This window comes from Suncus etruscus, chromosome 20 (assembly GCF_024139225.1).
Source record: "Suncus etruscus isolate mSunEtr1 chromosome 20, mSunEtr1.pri.cur, whole genome shotgun sequence".
NCBI lineage: Eukaryota > Metazoa > Chordata > Mammalia > Eulipotyphla > Soricidae > Suncus > Suncus etruscus.
In genome coordinates, this window is record NC_064867.1 from 33,659,497 (window position 1) to 33,678,235 (window position 18,739).

Here is an 18,739-nt window from a genome sequence, read left to right on the forward strand (position 1 = left end):
TGCGTGTGTGCGTGTGTGTGTGTGCGTGTGTGTGTGTGTGTGTGTGTGTGTGTGTGTGTGTGTGAGATCGCCCCACTGCCACGATTGAGGTAACCGGTTGGGAAGAAAGACAGAGGCTGCTCGATCCACATTGTCCTTTCTCAAACTCTCACGAGATTACATGCATTTTGCGTCCCAGGCGAGCTGGGGGAAAAGGGAGCCATTGTGCCGGAGAGCATGTTTATATGAAATGTCTCATGCTTGGCAGCGGGCAGCCCTGGCACCGTGTACAGCCCGCCCGCTGCACTGCCACAAACTTTCCACTGGGAACGGTCTCCTTGCAAGGGGCCAGTGGGCGGGCTGGTGGGGGGCCCTGTTGGGGCTGTGCGACCCACCGACCTGTCCTGGCTGCTGACCGACTGATGTCCCCCTTTCTCTCTCTCTGTGCCCAGGTGAAGCTGCTCTTCGGGGAGACTCCAGGATGCAGACGTTGCCTGTCACCTCGGCCCTCAGCAGCCACCGCACAGGCCCCCAGCCCATCAGTCCCAGCAAGAGGAAATTCAGCGTGGAGCTGGGGGTGGACGAGCTGGAGTGTGACGGCGAGCATGCCACCAAGATGAGTCGCATCTTCAGCCCGCAGCTGTGAGTGGCTCTTTGCCTGGGTAGTTCCAGCGCTGGGTGGGGACAGATGGTACCAACAGAGGCATAGAGAGGCCCCAAGTTTCTTCCTTCCAGCCCACTGGAGTGACCCTGCCGTGCTGATCCAGGGATCGAAGCTTCGATCAAACCTTTGACCAACACTGCCTGGGGTGTTGTCCTTCCCTGTCCTGTTGTGCCCTGGGGAGAAGGAGAAGGCGGATACTTGTCCCCATGAGGTGCAGAGTTCTGTCTCTTCCTTGACAAGCCTCTTCTGGGTGCCCAAGTGAAAGGACACTTTGGGATTGGAGACTATCAGGAGGCAAGAGTGAGTGCTTCCGTGGTCTTGGCACCATCTCCCTCTTTCCTTCCCTCCCTCTCTCCTCTGGTTCCCTCACATGTGACATACGAAGGGGTGGGGCCCTATTCTGGGACATTCTGCCAGGGTCCAGTTTGGCAGGCAGCTCTGTGCCCGGGTTCTGTTTTTCCCACCTTCACTTCCAGTAGACTCACCTGTCACAGGCATACAGCGGGAAGGGTTTGCACTAAGCTTGCAGGTAGGTTTTGGTGACAAGCTTTGCCACCTGCTGCCTCTCCCTTCCCTGTTCTATACTGGCAGCCCTGGCTGGCTGGCTGGCTGGCTGGTTGGGGCAGTCCCTGAGGGCCCTTGGAGCTCTGAAGAGCTTTGGCCTGGGAGGTGGAGCCCGAAGTCCCACCCCAAGGCAGCTCTCAGGTCTGGCTTCCTGGGGGTGGGGGTGGATTCTGGGGAGCTTCTGCTCTCCAGGCCTGGGGGGGGGGGGCAGCTCTCTGCAGCCTGAGCCCGCAGGCCGGCGTTCCGCGCATTCCAGCCTCTCGAACTGTAGCATTCAGTCATGAGACATGCTGACAGAGGTATGTCTCCTCCATAAATCACTGCAGTGTTAGTCACAGGCTGAGCCTGCAGTCTGCAGCCCTGGAATTTGCTTCGATCAGGAATCCAGCACCAGGCTCTGCGAAATAATGAGTTCTTGCAAACTGGGATAGAGTCCCAATTGAGATCCCGAGCTCTTAGCTATTTGGAGAGCGATTCTGCAGTTCCTAGGAATGTCTTGTTTTCTCCCAACCCGCTGCCTAACCCAAACAAGAGGCATTTCTTTCTTTCTTCTTCTACATTTATTTTTAAATTATATTTTGCTGTAGGATAGAGCAGAGTTGGGCAAGGCAACCTTCAGATAGTGTGTTTTGTGCTTTAGTCCAAAATTATTTTTTTGGTTTTTGGGCCATACCCGGCAGTGCTCAGGGGTTACTCCTGGCTGTCTGCTCAGAAATAGCTCCTGGCAGGCACGGGGGACCATATGGGACATCGGGATTCGAGCCAACCACCTTTGGTCCTGGATCGGCTGCTTGCAAGGCAAACGCCACTGTGCTATCTCTCCGGGCCCCCAAAATATTTTTGTTGTTGTTTTGTTTTGGGGCCATACCCCATGACACTCAGGGGTTATTCCTGGCTGTGCACTCAGAAATCGCTCCTGGCTTGGGGGACCCTATGGGACGCCAGGGATCGAGCCCAGGTCTGTCCTAGATTGGCCGTGTGCAAGGCAAAATGCCCTACCACTGCCCTATCGCTCTGGTCCCAGTCCGAAATCTTTTTTTTTTTTTTTTTTTAGTTTTTGGGTCACACCCGGCGGTGCTCAGGGGTTACTCCTGACTGTCTGCTCAGAAATAGCTCCTGGCAGGCACGGGGGACCCTATGGGACACCGGGATTCAAACCAACCACCTTTGGTCCTGGATCGGCTGCTTGCAAGGCAAATGCCGCTGTGCCATCTCTCCGGGCCGCCAGTCCGAAATCTTGATTCTGCCATAGGGCAGGCCTCTGAATATATCTGGGCTAGTATCCTTATTTTAAAATGGTAATGAGAATCATTGATCTAAAAGTAAGTGAAAGCATTCAGATTACAGATACAAGGAAAGTTTTGGGCATGGTACAGTACTAAAAATAAACTTAGTTGTTGCCTATTTTATTATTCATAATCCCATTTTTCATATACTGGTAATGATGGAGAATAAGCCTACTGGTTAGAATGAGTATTGAGAGAACTGCTTTTTTGGTCGTTGGTTTGTTTTGATTTTTGCCACACCCGAAGGTATTCAGGGGTTACTCCTGGCTCTGCACTCTGGAGTTATCCTGGTGGTGCTCATGGGACCAGATGGGATGTCAGGAATCCAACCCGGGTGGGCTGTGTGCAAGGCAAGCAAATGCTCTGCCTGCTGCTGTACAACCATTCTGGTCCCTGAGAAAACCGAGAATGTCTGGATTCAAATTCTGTTGGTCATCGATGTCTATACCACCCTGAACACGCCCAATCTCGTCAGTTCTGTTGTGTTTTGGTTTTGGGGGGGGCAGTAGAGACGGGCGTGAGAACAATCATAGGCTCCCTTCCCTCTAGCCTTAAGTACTTACTAGAAGATGGTGATAACACTCTGCTGGATTAATTATTACTGTTATTAGAAAGCTAAAGCATTTAGGAAGTGACTTTGTAATTCCTTAGGTTGATACGGATAGGACCCTGCAGTTTAGGTCTGGGTTGACATTCTTTTTTGTTGGTTTGTTTTGGGGTCACGACACCCGGCAGTGCTCAGGGGTTACTCCTGGCTCTACACTCAGAAATCGCTCCTGGCAGCCTCGGTGGGTGGGTGGGGGAACCATATGGGAGGCCGGGACTCACCGTCCTTCTACCACATTAGGAAAATACACAAAGAGCCGCACCCCACAACCCTACTGCACCCCTGACCGGATCACATTCTGGATTTCTGGAGAAGAGGCAAGCAGGGTTCCCCAGTCCAATTTCCAGAGTCCCACTTGGCTTTCCTTGAGCCGAATGGCTGCCGTGGGGGAAATTGACAGGATATGGGAAATTGATGGGATATGGGAAATTGACAAGGGGGGAATTGATGGGAAATTGTCAAGAGACTGGAAATTGATGGGTAATTGACAAGATGCTGGAAATTGATGGGAAATTGACAAGAGACAGGAACTTGATGAGAAACTGACAGACTAGAAATTGATGGGTAATTGACAAGAGGCTGGAAATTGATGGGAAATTGACAAGAGGCTGGAAATCGACAAGAGGCTGGAAATTGATGGGAAATTGACAAGAGGCTGGAAATTGATGGGAAATTGACAAAAATGTGGGAAACTGATGGAAGATTGACAAGAAGCTGGAAATTGATGGGGAATTGACAAAATATGGGAAATTGTGAAATTGACAAGACACTGGAAATCGATGAGAAATTGACAAGATACTGGAATTTAATGGGAAATTGACAAGATATGGGAAATTAACAAGATACTGGAAATTGATGGGAAACTGACAAGATACGGGAAATTGACAAGATACTGGAAATTGAGGGAAGTTAACAAGATGCTAGAAATTGATGGGAAATTGATAAGGTACTGAAAATTGAAGGGAAATTGACGACTGCTACCTGCTACCTTCCTAAGGCCCAGTGCTTCTTAAGTGCCTTTTCTTGTTGTCTTCAGATGCCTCCTCTTTGAACTATAGCATATTCCCTCCTCTGTTGACTATAGCTAAGACGTTTTTCTGTAATAAATCATAGACTCATTTATTTGGAAAAGAAAGGCCTAGCCTATTTATCTCTCAAAGGAGATTACAGAACGATTTTTGCTCTTTATCTTTTGGGAACATATTAATGTGCCATGAAAACGTGGTTTGTTTATTTTATCGCTGAAGAAATCACAGTAATTCTAGGGGAAGGAATATTGTTGAAAAACCATTTGACAGCCAGCTGAGAGGGTCGTTCATGCAATGCTGTGTTCCTTTGGCCGCATCTTCGTATCTTGTATGAAGATGTTTTTAGTAGAGAGATGGAGAGACTGGGCCAGAATAGGAAGCTGCAGAGTCTGACTAAATTGCAGATGATTCAGGGAAAGAGGGGCAGATAGAAGGAATATTTTCATGGTGATTTCTCCCAGATTTTGAGATGTAGAAGAACTTCTGGGCTCTGATTCTACCCCTTCTAACCTGGAGCCTATGAAGTCTTTTTTTTATTTTTTATTTTTTTTATTTTTGGTTTTTAGTTTTTGGGTCACACCCGGCAGTGCTCAGGGGCTACTCCTGGCTCTATGCTCAGAAATCGCTGCTGGCAGGCTCAGGGGACCATATGGGATGCCGGGATTCGAACCACTGTCCTTCTGCAAGCAAGGCAAATGCCCTACCTCCATGCTATCTCTCTGGCCCCATGTCTTTTGTTGTTGTTGTTGTTGGGTGGGGGGGCACACCGGCTGCTCTCAGGGGTTACTACTGGCTCTGTGCTCAGAAATCACTCCTAGCAGGCTCAGGGGACAGTATGGGTGCAGGGAATCAAACCTGGGTCAGTTGATTGTAGGTTGGCACGAGCAAGGCAAACGCCCTACCTGCTTTGCTATCACTTTGGCCCCTTATGAAGTCTTTTTGTTTTGTTTTGTTTTGTTTTTCGGGCCACACCCATTCGACGCTCAGGGGTTACTCCTGGCTAAGAGCTCAGAAATTGCCCCTGGCTTGGGGGGACCATATGGGGTGCCGGGGATTGAACAGCGGTCCTTCCTTGGCTAGCGCTTGCAAGGCAGACACCTTACCTCTAGCGCCACCTTGCCGGCCCCCCTTATGAAGTCTTTTAATGTTTATGTTGACATGGTGATCCTGAGGATTGTCTTTCATTTCCTAAGCAAGGTGTTATGGTTCTTATCTAAAAAAAAAAGCGCCTGCCAGGTGGAATAAGGCAAAGTAAGATGCAAGGCTTGGGGGGCATGTGGTGGGGTTGGTTGGTGAAAATATCAGTAGCAGGTCTTTCCCTGAGCTTAGTGTTAGGTGCACCTCTCCTGTCCAGTTTGTTGAGCACTGGTCTGTGCAGATTCCTATTTGACTCAGTCCGGTTTGGCAAAGCAGAACCCCTTCCAGTTTCTCCTGTATCCGTATTCCATGTTTCCATTTTATAATGCTCCCCGTGACCTACTTTTCCCAGTGGACCTTTGGATCTTTTTAGTGGAGAATAGGTCCCAGAAGCCCATACTTCTAGAGTTGAATTGTCTAATGTTATAACCCCTGGTCAATTAATATTTAAAACAGAGGGGAAAATCCATTCTTCATTTGTTTTTTTTTGTTTGTTTGTTTGGTTTTTTTTTTTTTTTTTTTGGTTTTTGGGCCACACCCATTTGACGCTCAGGGGTTACTCCTGGCTATGCGCTCAGAAATCGCCCCTGGCTTGAGGGAACCATATGGGACACCGGGGGATCGAACCTCGGTCCGTCCTACACTAGCGCTTGCAAGGCAGCGACCTTACCTCTAGCGCCACCTTCCCGGCCCCCCATTTCTTCATTTGTTTGTTTTTTTTTTTTTTTTTTTTTGGTACATTTCTTCATTTGTAACGGACACAGTTCAAGCTCAGTAGCAAGGCAGGGTTGGCAGCAGCATATTGGTGGTGGCCTGTCTTAGAGGTAGCCAGGTAGCCATATTGGGAGTGGCCCTATTGTGGTCATTATATTTATTTGTTTATTTATTTTGGTATTTGGGTCACATTTAGTAGCACCCAGGGGTTACTCCTGGCTCTATGCTCAGAAATTACTCCTGTCAGGCTTGGGGGACCATATGGGATGCCGAGATTCAAACTACCATTCTTCTGCATGCAAGGCAAAGGCCCCCCTACCTCCCTGCCATCTCTCTGGCCCCAAGTACTGGTCTTTTTTGATCACACAGGGGAAGACCTTTCTGCCACTCAGAGCTGACCGATGCACTATACCTTCCCTGAACCCTAATTCAGGGGAGATCGAGGAATGATTGGGCCATGCCATCCACAGTGAATCAATCCTGAGTCTCATCTACATTTCACATGAAGGGGCTTTGCCCTGCAGTGTTTCAGATTCACTCCAACACCCGGAGAAACAGGTTTCTGCCCCCCAATTCCCATCGACCTCAAACGTTACTTTCCCTCTCAGCTTTCAGTGCTGCGGGCCCATTAAAATGGACAGCTCATGTCTGTGTGTGTTTGCATCCATCAGGTGGTAGGTCCCCACCCCAGGGCATTTCATTCTGGCTGTGACTGATAGGTAAGCTGCCCCCCCCCCCCCAGCACCTCCTCTGAATGGCATTTGTTGGAGTGAGCTGGTTGTGGGTGTGATTCCTCAGTTTCCCTTTTCTGTGGTACTTGAGGGAGCAAGTGTGCTGAGCTCTTCTGAGTGCTGGTTTTCTCATTTCACGGTGGGTCTGGAAAATAATGGTGTTAGTCTCTTACCTCATTCATTCACAGCGGCGCTACCTTCTGGGTGTTTGGGTTGTGTCTGTGTGTGGCAGTATCCCCCAACCCCCCAATTCAGAGCTGGCATTCCTGGCATACAGAGGCCGGGACAACCTGTGACCTCATTTCTTTTTTATTTTTTTGGTTTTTGGTCATATCCGGCGATGCTCAGGGGTCACTCCTGGCTCTGCACTCAGAAATCACTCCTGGCAGGCTCGAGGGACCGTATGGGATGCTGGGATTCGAACCACCATCCATCCTGAATTGGCTGCGTGTGAGGCAGATGCCCTACCGCTGTGCTATCTCTCCGACCCCATGACCTCTTCTTCCTTTTTTTCTTCTTTTTCTTTTTTTTGGGTCACACCCGGCAGCGCTCAGGGGTTACTCCTGGCTCTATGCTCAGAAATCGCTCCTGGCAGGCTCAGGGGACCATCTAGGGTGCTGGGATTCGAACCACCAACCTTCTGCATGCAAGGCAAACGCCCTACCTTCGTGCTATATCTCTCCGGCCCCATGACCTCTTATTTCTTTCTCTCCTCCTTGACCTGAAGCTCCCTTTACCCCACAAAGGGGAACAGAAATAAGAGGAAATAAGAGCTTTTGCTGGGCAGAGCAGGGGCCCAGCAAATGGGGATGTTGCTCTCCTGAGTCCTGCCAGCCCTGCCTGTGAGCATCTTGGCACTGGAGATGGCCATCTGTACACCATCAGAGACAGTTTGAGGAGTCTAGTTTGGCATGTCTGTGCTTGGGGGTCCTTTGCAACATTCCTGTATTCCCAGGGGTGATGCTGTTGTTTCCTTTGGCGTCTTTCATTGGGACATTTGGGGTCCTGCTCATCAAAGGCTCCCCAGAGGGAAGGCCACAGTAGTGTTGGACCCTGTGAGCAGCTGAGACTTTGCAGGGAAACAGTCCACGCTTTGGGCACAGGTGCAGCATGGGAGTCAAGTGGGAGCTTGTGTGTGGGGGGGGTCAGATTTCTTTCCTCAAGGGTCCCAGGCTGGACCCATGCCTCCTGAGCTGAGCTGTGGGGAATTGAAAGAACCCCCTCAGCTGCTTTCACAGAAGACAAAACTGAGGTCCAGAGAGGTTCTTATCCGAAGTCAGAACCAATGGCTCAGAAACAATATGGCGACACGGTGACGCAAGTGTGTGTCTGACTGTCTAGAGCCTATCCATCCAGAGCCTGGACACCCTCTCGTATGAGTTCAGATGTTCAGATCATGGCTTCTGGACAGCTTGGAGAGGAGACACGGATGCTGAGTGTCCTGGTGGCAATTATGCACCCCTATTGGGAGACCCCCCTTACTTACACTTGTTCCTAGCATGTTACTTGCTGTCTTGGACTGTGGCCAGAATAGCCATTGTTCAACCTGTCCCCAGCTTGGGATACTTGGTAGGGGTGCTCATTCATTCCTCATGCCCAGGACGCACTTTCTTTTGGGAGGGGACCCACAGTGGTGATTTGAGGGGTCTATTAGGGTTAGGGGAAACCTATATCTCAAGCATGAGCAACCCATGGAACATTCTCCTTAACCCCTGTAGATTGTTGGTTTCTCTCATGATGAAGGTCCTAGTTAAATCCTTCAAACTCTGCATCTCTTACCGGCTTGAATGTCTGCGAGGATGGGAAGTCCTTTTGATATTGTTTGTAGCGTTCAGAGCACATAGATCCGGCAGCACTTAGGGTAACTCCTGACTCTACACTCAGAAATCGCTCCAGGCAGGCTCAGGTGAGTATATGGGATGGGATTTGAACCATAGTCCTTCTGCATGCCAGGCAAACACCTTATCTCCATGCAATCTCTCCTGGCCCAGCATGATGCTTTTTGAGAAGGGGGTGGGGCTGTCACTCAGGGACTGTGTGTGGGGTGCTGGGGATGGAACCTGGGCCTTTCTCATGCAAGGATGGGAAATTTAGACCCTGAAATGCTGCAGTGCACCTCAGGCCTGTGGCTCTGGCCGCCTGATGAGGCTCTTCGATGGCCATATCTCAGTTGCCTAACACTTCCCTCGGTAACCTTGTGATGTAGTGTTTGGAGTTTTTGTTTGTTTGTTTGTTTTTTGGGTTACACCTGGTGGCACTCAGGAGGGTTACTCCTGGCTCTGCACTCAGAAATTGCTCCTGGCAGGTACGGGGGACCATATGGGATTCTGGGATTCGAACCATGGCCCGTCCTGAGTTTCTGCATGCAAGGCAAACACCCTACCACTGTGCCATCGCTCTGGCCCTTGGAGTTCTTGGTTTTTGAGAAGGGTTATCCCTAGCAGCGCTCCACAGCAGCTTCAGCAGATGGAATGTGGTACCTGAAGTCAAGCCCGGGGCCTCACGCATGTAAGACACGAGTTCCACCTCTTGGCCACATCCCTGCCCTATGTTAGGAAGATTTTAAGCCCCTGTGCAGCTTCTGTCCCAAGAAAACCCATTAGCGGGAAGCCCGTGGCCTTTCTTTCATGATTGGCTGAGGGCAGGGAGGTGAACTTGGGACCAGGATGGAAAGTGGAGTTGGTGATTTTGGGGGAGGGCCTTCCCGTACCCATCTACCTTTCCCTCCCTCCATACCTCCCCGCTGTGTCTTGCTAATGAAGTGTGGCGCTTTAAATCCAGGCTCTGGCCGAACCCAGCCCCAGTGGGCTCTGCTTTTGCCTGGCTGGAGGCATTTCTCATTCTCCCAGTTAAGCTGAAAAACAAAGGCTGCCTTATCCGCAGCAGGCAGGCGCTGACATCAGCTCCTCCGGGCCCTGTCTCCGCCTTAAGAGCCTCCAATTTAGCTGTGGTGGGGGTGGGGATGTCCAGCTCACAAAGAGGGGGCCAGTGACCCAGGGACAGCAACACACAGAACCCTGGGGCCCCAAAGTCTCCAAGATCATGGAAGCAGGAGAGAAGCTTGTTCTCCTGGTGAATGTTTAAGAATGTTTAGTATTGGGGCCAGAGCAGTGGCACAAGCCATAGGGCTTTTGCCTTGCACGCGCTAACCTAGGACAGACTGTGGTTTGATCCCCCGGCTTCCTATATGGTCCCCCAAGCCAGGAGCGATTTCTGAGCACATAGCCAGGAGTAAACCCCTGAGCATCACTGGGTGTGGCCAAAAAACCAAACAAACAATCAAAGAATATTTAGTATTGGTGAGGTCCAGAGTGATAACACAGTGGGTAGAATGTTTTACCTGGGTTCGATCCCTGGCATCTTATATAGTCTCCTGAGTATAGAGCCAAGAGTAACTCCTGAGCATCCCTGGTTGTGGCCCCAAAACCAAAAACAAAGAATATTCAGGATTGCTGGGCTGGTACTAGATCGAAGGCACAGTGGGTAGGGCATTTGCCTTCCATGTAGCTGTCAGGAGTAATTCCTGGGTTTAGAGCTAGGAGTAATCCCTGAGTACTGCTGGGTATGCTCCCCCAACAAAATAGGGGCCCGAGAGATAGCACAGTGGAAGGGTGTTTGCCTTGCGTGCACTGATCCAGAACAAATGGTGGTTCGAATCCCGGCATCCTATATGATCCCCCATGCCTGCCAGGAGCGATTTCTGAGTGCAGAGTCAGGAGTAACCCCTGAGCGCCGCCAGGTGTGACCCCAAAATCATTGCCTGGGGGGTGTAGGCACTACATTCTGGGGCCCTCACACCCATCTGTCTGCACATAACATCAGGAGCCTGGATTTAGGGAGCTGTCCTCAGAGCTCCTACTCCAGTCCTGAGCCTTTGCCTAATGCCCCTCAGCCCATGGGTGTCCTTTCTGAAGAATGCACCATGGGCAACGCAGGGGAACCCAAGCAGCGAAGCTGGAAGTGGTCTCGGGCCTGGCTGAACTCTGGGTTCAATGGGGACCTGAGCCTCACTGCTAAGCTGTGCTGCCTCTACACATCTTGTTCCACCTCCAGGGCCTGCTTCCGCCGTCAGGGCCTAAGGCCTGTCTGGGCAGGAGCTCTGGGTCAGCGCATTTCTAACATCATCAACATGTGTGCTCAAGCTTTTCCTCCTCTGGGAAGATTCCGCAGAAGCACAAGGCCTGAAATCGGGGCCCGGCCCATTGGCTCATAGTGGTCAAAACGTGGCTGGCCCCGGTATTCCCTCCTGTGGGGCCTCAGACACTCGAGAATATTCCAGGGTGTGAGTTTCCCTGAGAGCACGGGGTGAGCTTACTGTGGATCTGGACCCTCCCTCTGCATCAGGATCCCTTTCCCACTCAGGATTGGCAGGGGGATGGATCCCTGAAGCCAGAGAAACTACTAGAACATCTCCTGTTCCCTGGATCTATCCCAGGTTCTCTAGTCCCCTCTAGCCCCCAACCTTCTTGTCAGAATCCCCCAAGGGCCATACTAACCCTTCAAAGACTTGCCCTAAAGACTTCAGGGCAGCCTCATGGCCCCCCCATTCCTTGAGTTGCCCCCACATCTCTTCTTTCACTTCACTCATGTCCCTGTGCTGGGCTGTGCTAGTGGCCACTTGCTGCCCCTGTTCTTGGTTTCAGGGTTGCACAGAGAACTTTATGGGCCCTGAAGCAACCCCTCACTGATGGGGACCCCTGGTGTCTGCTGGCTATTTCTGATCTGCCCCTCTACTGGGATTTTCCCTGGTCTCCTCAAAGGCCCTGAGACTCAAAGTCTGGCACCTGCCAGCTTTCTGTCCATCCGTTCTCCCACTCTTCCCCTTCTAGAAACATGACCCTTATTTGTCAGTGATACAATGACAGCCCTTTGCAGTCATTGTGCAAAGGCTCAGATGTGCCCCCCACCCCAGACTCCAAATATTTTTCGGGAGGGGTATGATGTGTCTGAATGGAAAGAAAACCCCAGCCCAAAGGGACCACAGGGAAATGTTTGCATCTTGACACTCACACCCAAGGGAAAGCAGAAGAGGGCTCAGAAGTTGCTTTGAAGCACACCAACAGTCTCCATAACTCACCTGTGACTGACCTCTCCTTGTTGCAGGGTTGTTTGGGGCAGAACGTGCTAGAACGTAGTGTGCCCACTGCACCATTCCTCCTCTCATCTGCCTCAGGCTGCCCAGTCCCTTGCCTGGAGGCCTTTTGCATCAGATGTGCCTCTTGCCCCCCCCCCCCATTTTGAGTGGGCACTGCTCACCTGAACTAAAGGTTATAGCATGGTCGGGGCACTCAGCCCTCCCCATTCTGCTCTTTCTTTCCTGGGAGCATGGCCCTGTGGTGAGTTGGGGGTTTTCTTCCGAAGAGGGGGACAGCGAGGCTCACCTTCTGAGTAGAGAGTTGCCCAGATGAGCGTCCTCAACTTGGCCTGCCCTTGAGAGGACAGCAAGTGGTGGACCCAGAGTCATGGGCATTTGGAGGGGCTGACACAGAAGCCAAGTTCCCAATTTGGGGAGGGGGGGACCTTATGGACCATAGATGACATGTGAGGTCTTGGATGTGGGTACCCTGGCAGGGGTTCCCTAGCTTGGGGAGGGGAGCATTCATTGTTGAGTAACTCCCAAGGGTGCTGGGAGATTGAAGGTTTCCACCAGCATTGCCAAACCAGATATGTGTTTCTTGTTTCCCTAAGTGGGTTGTGTTGGGTTACACCTTACTTGACCTAAAACAAAGTTTATCCCTGGTTTCTTTGTTTCTGTTTGTTTACAACTTGGTTTCACCCAAAACATTGATTGTCTGACTTGTAAACCTGGGTGGGTTTACTGCCCCCACCCAAGGGTGATCTCAATAAAAAAAAAAAATGGTAGTTCTGACCTGCAGCTAGGTAGGGCCATACTAGGTCAAAGATTGCCAGACTACATGTGTTTCACCTACAGCCTGGTCTGGATTGTTTCTTGTGTGACCTTGATTTGGACTCATTCACCTGGTCTTGGAAATAAGGCGTTTTAGGGTGATTTTACAGGTCTGTACCCCAGAGCTGCAGACCTCTGAGTAAGGGCTTCATCAAGCTGGCTGCTCCCTGCTCTGGCCTGAAGTTCTAAGAATCTTTCTTTTTTTTTTTTTTTCTTTTGGTTTTTGGGTCACACCAGGTGGCACTCGGGGGTTACTCCTGGCTCTGTGCACAGAAATCGCTCCTGGCAGGCTCGGGAACCATATGGGTTGTCAGGATTTGAACTACCATCTGTCCTGGATTAGCTGCGTGTAAGGCAGGCACCCTACCGCTGTGCTATCTCTCTGCCCCCCCTGATGTCTTTGTTTTTTTGTTTTTTTGGGGGCTACATCTGGTGGTGTTCAGGTCTTACTCCTGACATAGCATTCAGAAATCACTCCTGGTGGGCTCCATCAGGAAAGCATATGGGGGGCCGGGAAGGTGGCACTAGAGGTAAGGTGTCTGCCTTACAAGTGCTAGCCAAGGAACGGACCTCAGTTCGATCCCCCGGCGTCCCATATGGTCCCCCCAAGCCAGGGGCGATTTCTGAGCACATAGCCAGGAGTAACCCCTGAGCGTCAAACGGGTGTGGCCCAAAAAAAACCCAAAAAAAACAAAAAACGAAAAAAAAAAAAAGGAAAGCATATGGAATGATGGGGATCGAACCCAGGTCGGCCCTGTGCAAAACAAGAGAACTTTCTGCTCTCCTCTGACTCCAGCCCTGCTCCCTGCTGTCTTTTGCGAGAATTGATGGTTCAGTCTTTCTTTTACTTCCCAGAAATGCTTCACGGTAACCCCCTTCCTTGAGCTTGTTACCCTTGTTTGTTTGTTTTACTTGTGACATCTTCTCTGCAGTGCAACCCTCTCCAATCTGGCCCATTCCTGTCTCTCCCAGCTCATGCCCCCAGTCCCTGTTTCCCATTTTTCCAGAATCCAAGTGGGATTCTGGGCTCAGAGGGTACCCTTTCTGTTGTGACGGGGCGGGGGGGGGGGGGGTGTCTGCCAGGTAGCCTACTCCCCACTCACTCATTCCCTGCCTGCTTGTTGGAATTTCTTTTATGGGGACCTTCCTACTAATAACTTTCTCTCTCTCTCTCTCTCTCTCTCTCTCTCTCTCTCTCTCTCTCTCTCTCTCTCTCTCTCTGTCTGTCTCTCTCTCTCTCTGTCTCTGTCTCTGTCTCTGTCTGTGTCTCTGTCTGTCTGTCTGTCTCTCTCTCTCTCTCTCCACACCCAGTGATGCTTGCTCAGGGGTTACTCCTGGCTATGTGCTCAGAAATCGCTCCTGGCTTGCAGGACCATATGGGACGCTTGGAGGATTGAACCTTGGTCGTCCTAGGTTAGCATGTGCAAGGCAAACATCCCACCGCTTGCACCACAACTCCGGCCCCAAGCTTTTGCCTTTCAACAACAACAACAAAAAAAAACAGAACAGAAACCAAACTATAGGTGTTTTTCTTTTCTATTCTCTGAGGGTCGCAGCTCTTCCTAGAAGGATCTTCCAAACCATTTTTTTTTTCCATCTTCATTCACGGTCATGTTTGAATAGCTGGATTTTGTTGGGGGAGTGGGAGAAAGGTGGGTATCATCCAGTTGTTTCTTTAATGATCTGTGTATCCTGTGGGGCCATGGAGAAAGTTGGGGGCAGTGTGTCTGTCTGTCTGTCTGTCTTCCGTAGAATCCTGACTTGCTTTCCCTTGCTGGTCAGAAATTCTCAGCTCTGGATGCCCCGACCAGCTCTCACACCCCACGTTTCAGCTCTGGTTTTGCTGAACCATTTGCCAGATGTTTCCTGAGGTTTGACAGCAGTATTTGCTCGAAAGTTGTGGACACGGTTGCCATGGATGGTGGTTCTGCTGGGCAGGGCTGGGGGGGAGGACTCTGTGTAGCCCGCCTGCCTCCCCACAGCAGAAATGGTTTCTACCACAGAGCACTGCCTCAGGAGCTCTTCACTGCCCTCCCTACACAGTTCAGGAAGCCTTGGGTTTGCAAGAGCTGCTGGGGCAAGGGGGATAGAAGCTGAACTAAAATCCTGGAATCCTTCCAATGTGGGGGGTTTGTCTTCCCAAGACCCCACCCCCAGGCCAGCGGGGGGGAAGAAGGTTCTAGAGAGACTGATTCCTGCCAGCAGCACCAGTGGGCACTCTGGTTGTCCATCACAGGGGCCTATTGGCTTGCTGGGGCGGCCTATGGGGCTCCCTGTTTCTCAGGCAGCTGCCCTGCCCTCTCCTGGGTCTGGCCTGGGCTTGGAGTCTGATAAAAGCCGCCTGTGATAGAGGAGGGAGAAACAAAGGGAGAGGAAATTGCACGCTCTGCCCCAGTCAGCAGCTCAGAGGTTTGTCTCATGGGTGCTTAGGGTGCGTGGAGTGTTCTTGACACACACCCCCCTTTGCCAGTGGTTACCCCCCCAGTCCTGGCCCAGCCCACAGGAAGGCACCCGTAGGAAGGCCCTTCACCTTACAGGGACTTTTATTCTGACAGTGCCTGCCCAGGGTCCGCTCTGCTGGCCAAGTTTGCAGGCCCCAGGCTTGCTGGGAGGACGCTGGCTGTCTTCATGCTCTTTGGCAATGATTAAAGTGAGGTTAGTACCCGAAAACCCTTTCATTTCATTCCCTTTGCAAACCAGATGGCAACCCTGTATTTTCAGCTGTAATTGATTTAAAGGAGGAGGCAGCAAGTGGAGATGTGTGTGTGTGGGGGGGGGGGGGGGCAACTGTTCTCCCCCTGCCCCAGGAAGGGACACAGTGGAGGCTGCAGTACTGGCCTCTGGCACATTGGCCTGGCCAATGAAGGGTTAACCACCCTTCCTTGTCTCCCCTGCCCCCCCCCCAAAGGGCCTGGAAACCCCTGCCCCAGGTGCTGGCTGCTTAGGAGCCTTCCATGTGACCACCCTAAAACTAAACTGTGGTTGTGTGGAGTTGGGGTGCGCCTGTTCTCTGCCCCCTCTCCCCCCCCCCCCCCCCCCGGCAGGATCCCGTGTTCCAAACGCTGTTTCTTCCCGAAAATCACAAGGGCAGAGTACCAGCTTCCCCCCCCCCAGCCAGCGCCCCTGGGAACACAGCCCGCTCCCCTCACCGCCTCTTGGGTTCCTTCTAGTTGGGAAATAACCAGGCATGACTTGAGGATCCCAGGAAGTGGTGGGAACGAGGTCTAGAGTAGCACCCTGCCATCCCTCACCCCTCTCTGTGCTCCAGCCTGAAGCTGAGGCAGGATTGGGAGTTTGCTAGGATTTAGGGGGGGGGGGGTTCTCACCACCCATCCCCACAGATGGGCACTCAGGGGGAGGGGTTGGTTGGTGGTAGTTCAATGTCATCTTGGGGCGTCGCTTTTCTCAAGCACTGGAAGGAGGAGGAGTGGCCGGAGGAATCTGGGGAGACATTACGGTTCCTTTTTCCTGTCTCAGAGAGCCTGGAATCATTGTCACAGCCTGAGTGACAAACAGGACTCTCACTCTGGCTGCTGCTGGTGGCCTCCTTGTGCCCAAGGGGTTGTCGGGTGGTGGTGATGGAACCTGCCGGTTTAGCTGGTTTGGCTGGTGTTAAGTGTGGCCAAGTGTGCTGTGTGTTGTCCAGAGCCTGGGTCCCCTAGATCCCTAGATTTGCATTCTTTTTTTTTTTTTTTTAGTTTTTGGGTCACACCCAGCGGTGCTCAGGGGTTACTCCTGGCTGTCTGCTCAGAAATAGCTCCTGGCAGGCACGGGGGACCCTATGGGACACCGGGATTCGAACCAACCACCTTTGGTCCTGGATCGGCTGCTTGCAAGGCAAATGCCGCTGTGCTATCTTTCTGGGCCCAGATTTGCATTCTTGAGGTGCTAGTCTGTATGCTGATGTGAGTGGGGTGTCCCGGAGTTGCAGCCTCTGGACCGCCCCCAAAACTTTAGAGCTTCTTTATTTGTTCATAGGAGCCACATTGGCGGCATCTGGCCTGGCAGTGCTAAGGAGTCAGCAGGGCCATAGCTGGTCCTGCCAGGGATGGAACTCAGGGCGTCTTGGGTGCCCTGCTGACCCTTTGGAAACGTCTCCAGACTGTGGCTGGGGAGATTGCTAAGTGGTCAGATCAAGTTCAATCTTCGATATTACAGAGCCCCCCGAAATTGCTGGCATGGCTGGGTGGAACAGTGGAGCAGTCTAGATCCTTGGGCCCCTTCTGCCCCGCCTGGTCTAATTAGTGAAGGTCCCCTGGGAATGGGCTCTGGGTTCCCTAAGTACTGTTTGGGATAGCACCCCAACCCTCCCACTGAGAGTTAACGTGAAACTGTTAGGAAACTGGTAGGAAGGGAGTGCAAAACTACCTTAAAACTATCATCAAGTTGGGGCTGGAGAGATAGCCCAGCGGTAGGGCGTTTGCCTTGCATGCGGCCAACCCAGGACGGAACTGGGTTCAATTCCTGGCATCCTATATGATCCCCCGAGCCTGCCAGGAATGATCTCTGAGCACAGAGCCAGGAGTAACCCCTGAGTGCTGCTGAGAGAGAGAGAGAGAGAGAGAGAGAGAGAGAGAGAGAGAGAGAGAGAGAGAGAGAGAGAGAGAGAGAGGAGAGAGAGGAGAGAGAGAGAGAGGAGAGAGAGAGAGAGAGAGAGAGAGGAGAGAGAGAGAGAGAGAGAGAGAGAGAGAGAGAGGAGAGAGAGAGAGAGAGAGATGGGTGCTGGGACAAACAGCCTTTAGCACTTAGGGGAGTTGCTGTCAGTCCCCCAGAAGGAAACTAAGGACAGACCCACACCATGGAAGGAGCCTGTGGAGTTTTCAGAGAGACTTTTGGCAGTTAGAAAAGGAAGGAAGGTTGGGGCCAGAGAGATAGCACGGAGGTAGAGTGTTTGCCTTGCATGCAGAAGGATAGTGATTCGAATCCTGGCATCCCATAGGGTCCCCGAGCCTGCCAGGAGCGATTTCTGAGCATAGAGCCAAGAGTAACCCCTGAGCAGGTGTGACCTAAAGACCAAAAAAAAAAAAAAAAAAAAAAGGTACCTGGGGCTAGATAGCACATAGAGACTTACTTGCCTTGCACGTGGCTGGCCAAGGTTCGATTCCTGGCCTCTGAGTCCCCCTAGGAATAATTCCTGAGCACAGAGCCAGGAGTCAAAACATAAAAATAAAATAAAATAAAAAGGAAGAAAGAAAAGGAAGGCACCTCCTGGACAATGATGAACTTCCCAGCCACAGAACGGATGTGGCCTTGCCCACTGTTCCTCCCACTCCACAGAAACCTTGCTGAGGATAAGACCCCTGACCCTCAGGTCCCCGGGTACCAGTCCCCAGTGAAGAAAGGACCCTCCCCACCCCCAAGTTCCTTTAAAGGTCAGAGTTGCCCTTTAGCTGCTGACTGGAGCATCTATCTGATCAAGTCACTGAGTCGTGAGGCTGCTCAAAGCTTCTGTGATGCCAGGGGGGTCAGCAGTGAGCCCCGAGGCCATGAAAGAATCTAGGGCGGAGATCTGTGGAGAAGATGGTTCTAGCTCACAGAGAGGACAGGATGTGCCTGGCGCTTCACAGGCCAGGAGGGGAACAGAGGGCCCGAGGCACTGACCAGGGGTCAAGGCCTTTACACGCAATGCTGGCCTGGACCCAAATCTCCACCTTCTTGTGAGTCCCCCGAGTACTGCCAGGAGTGACCCTGGAGCTCAAAGCCAGGAGAAAGCCCTGAGCACTGCTGAGTGTGACCCAAGTCTTTCCACCTCCCGCTGTCCATCAAAAACCAGATTGAGGGGCCCGGGGAGATAGCACAGCGAATCCCGGTGTCCCATATGGTCCCCCGTGCCTGCCAGGAGCTATTTCTGAGCAAACCGCCAGATGTAACTCCTGAGCACCGCCGGGTGTGACCCAAAAACCAAAACAACAACAACAACAACAACAACAACAGATTGATACCCCTGAGCCCATGTGGACTCCTGCCTTTTTATACTAGATATTAATATCATATTTGAATCAATATTATATATTTACTATACAATAATCTAGCAATCCTATATATCAACATATTTTAAACCAGTATCATATTTATTTATATTATTAGTCATACATTAATATATATCAAGGGGTTCCTAGAT

The 18,739-nt window shown here is 51.5% G+C and overlaps 1 protein-coding gene across 3 annotated transcripts in view; it reads left to right on the forward strand.

Annotated features, from left to right (window-relative positions):
* The window catches only part of VGLL4 (vestigial like family member 4), a 137,127-nt gene that overhangs the window by 110,880 nt on the left and 7,508 nt on the right, over window positions 1-18,739 (forward strand). For all 3 annotated transcript variants that reach the window (XM_049766321.1, XM_049766322.1, XM_049766320.1), the window contains one exon: window positions 432-621. In XM_049766321.1, the coding sequence (XP_049622278.1) occupies window positions 432-621 (190 nt within the window). The remainder of the gene's footprint in view (window positions 1-431; window positions 622-18,739) is intronic.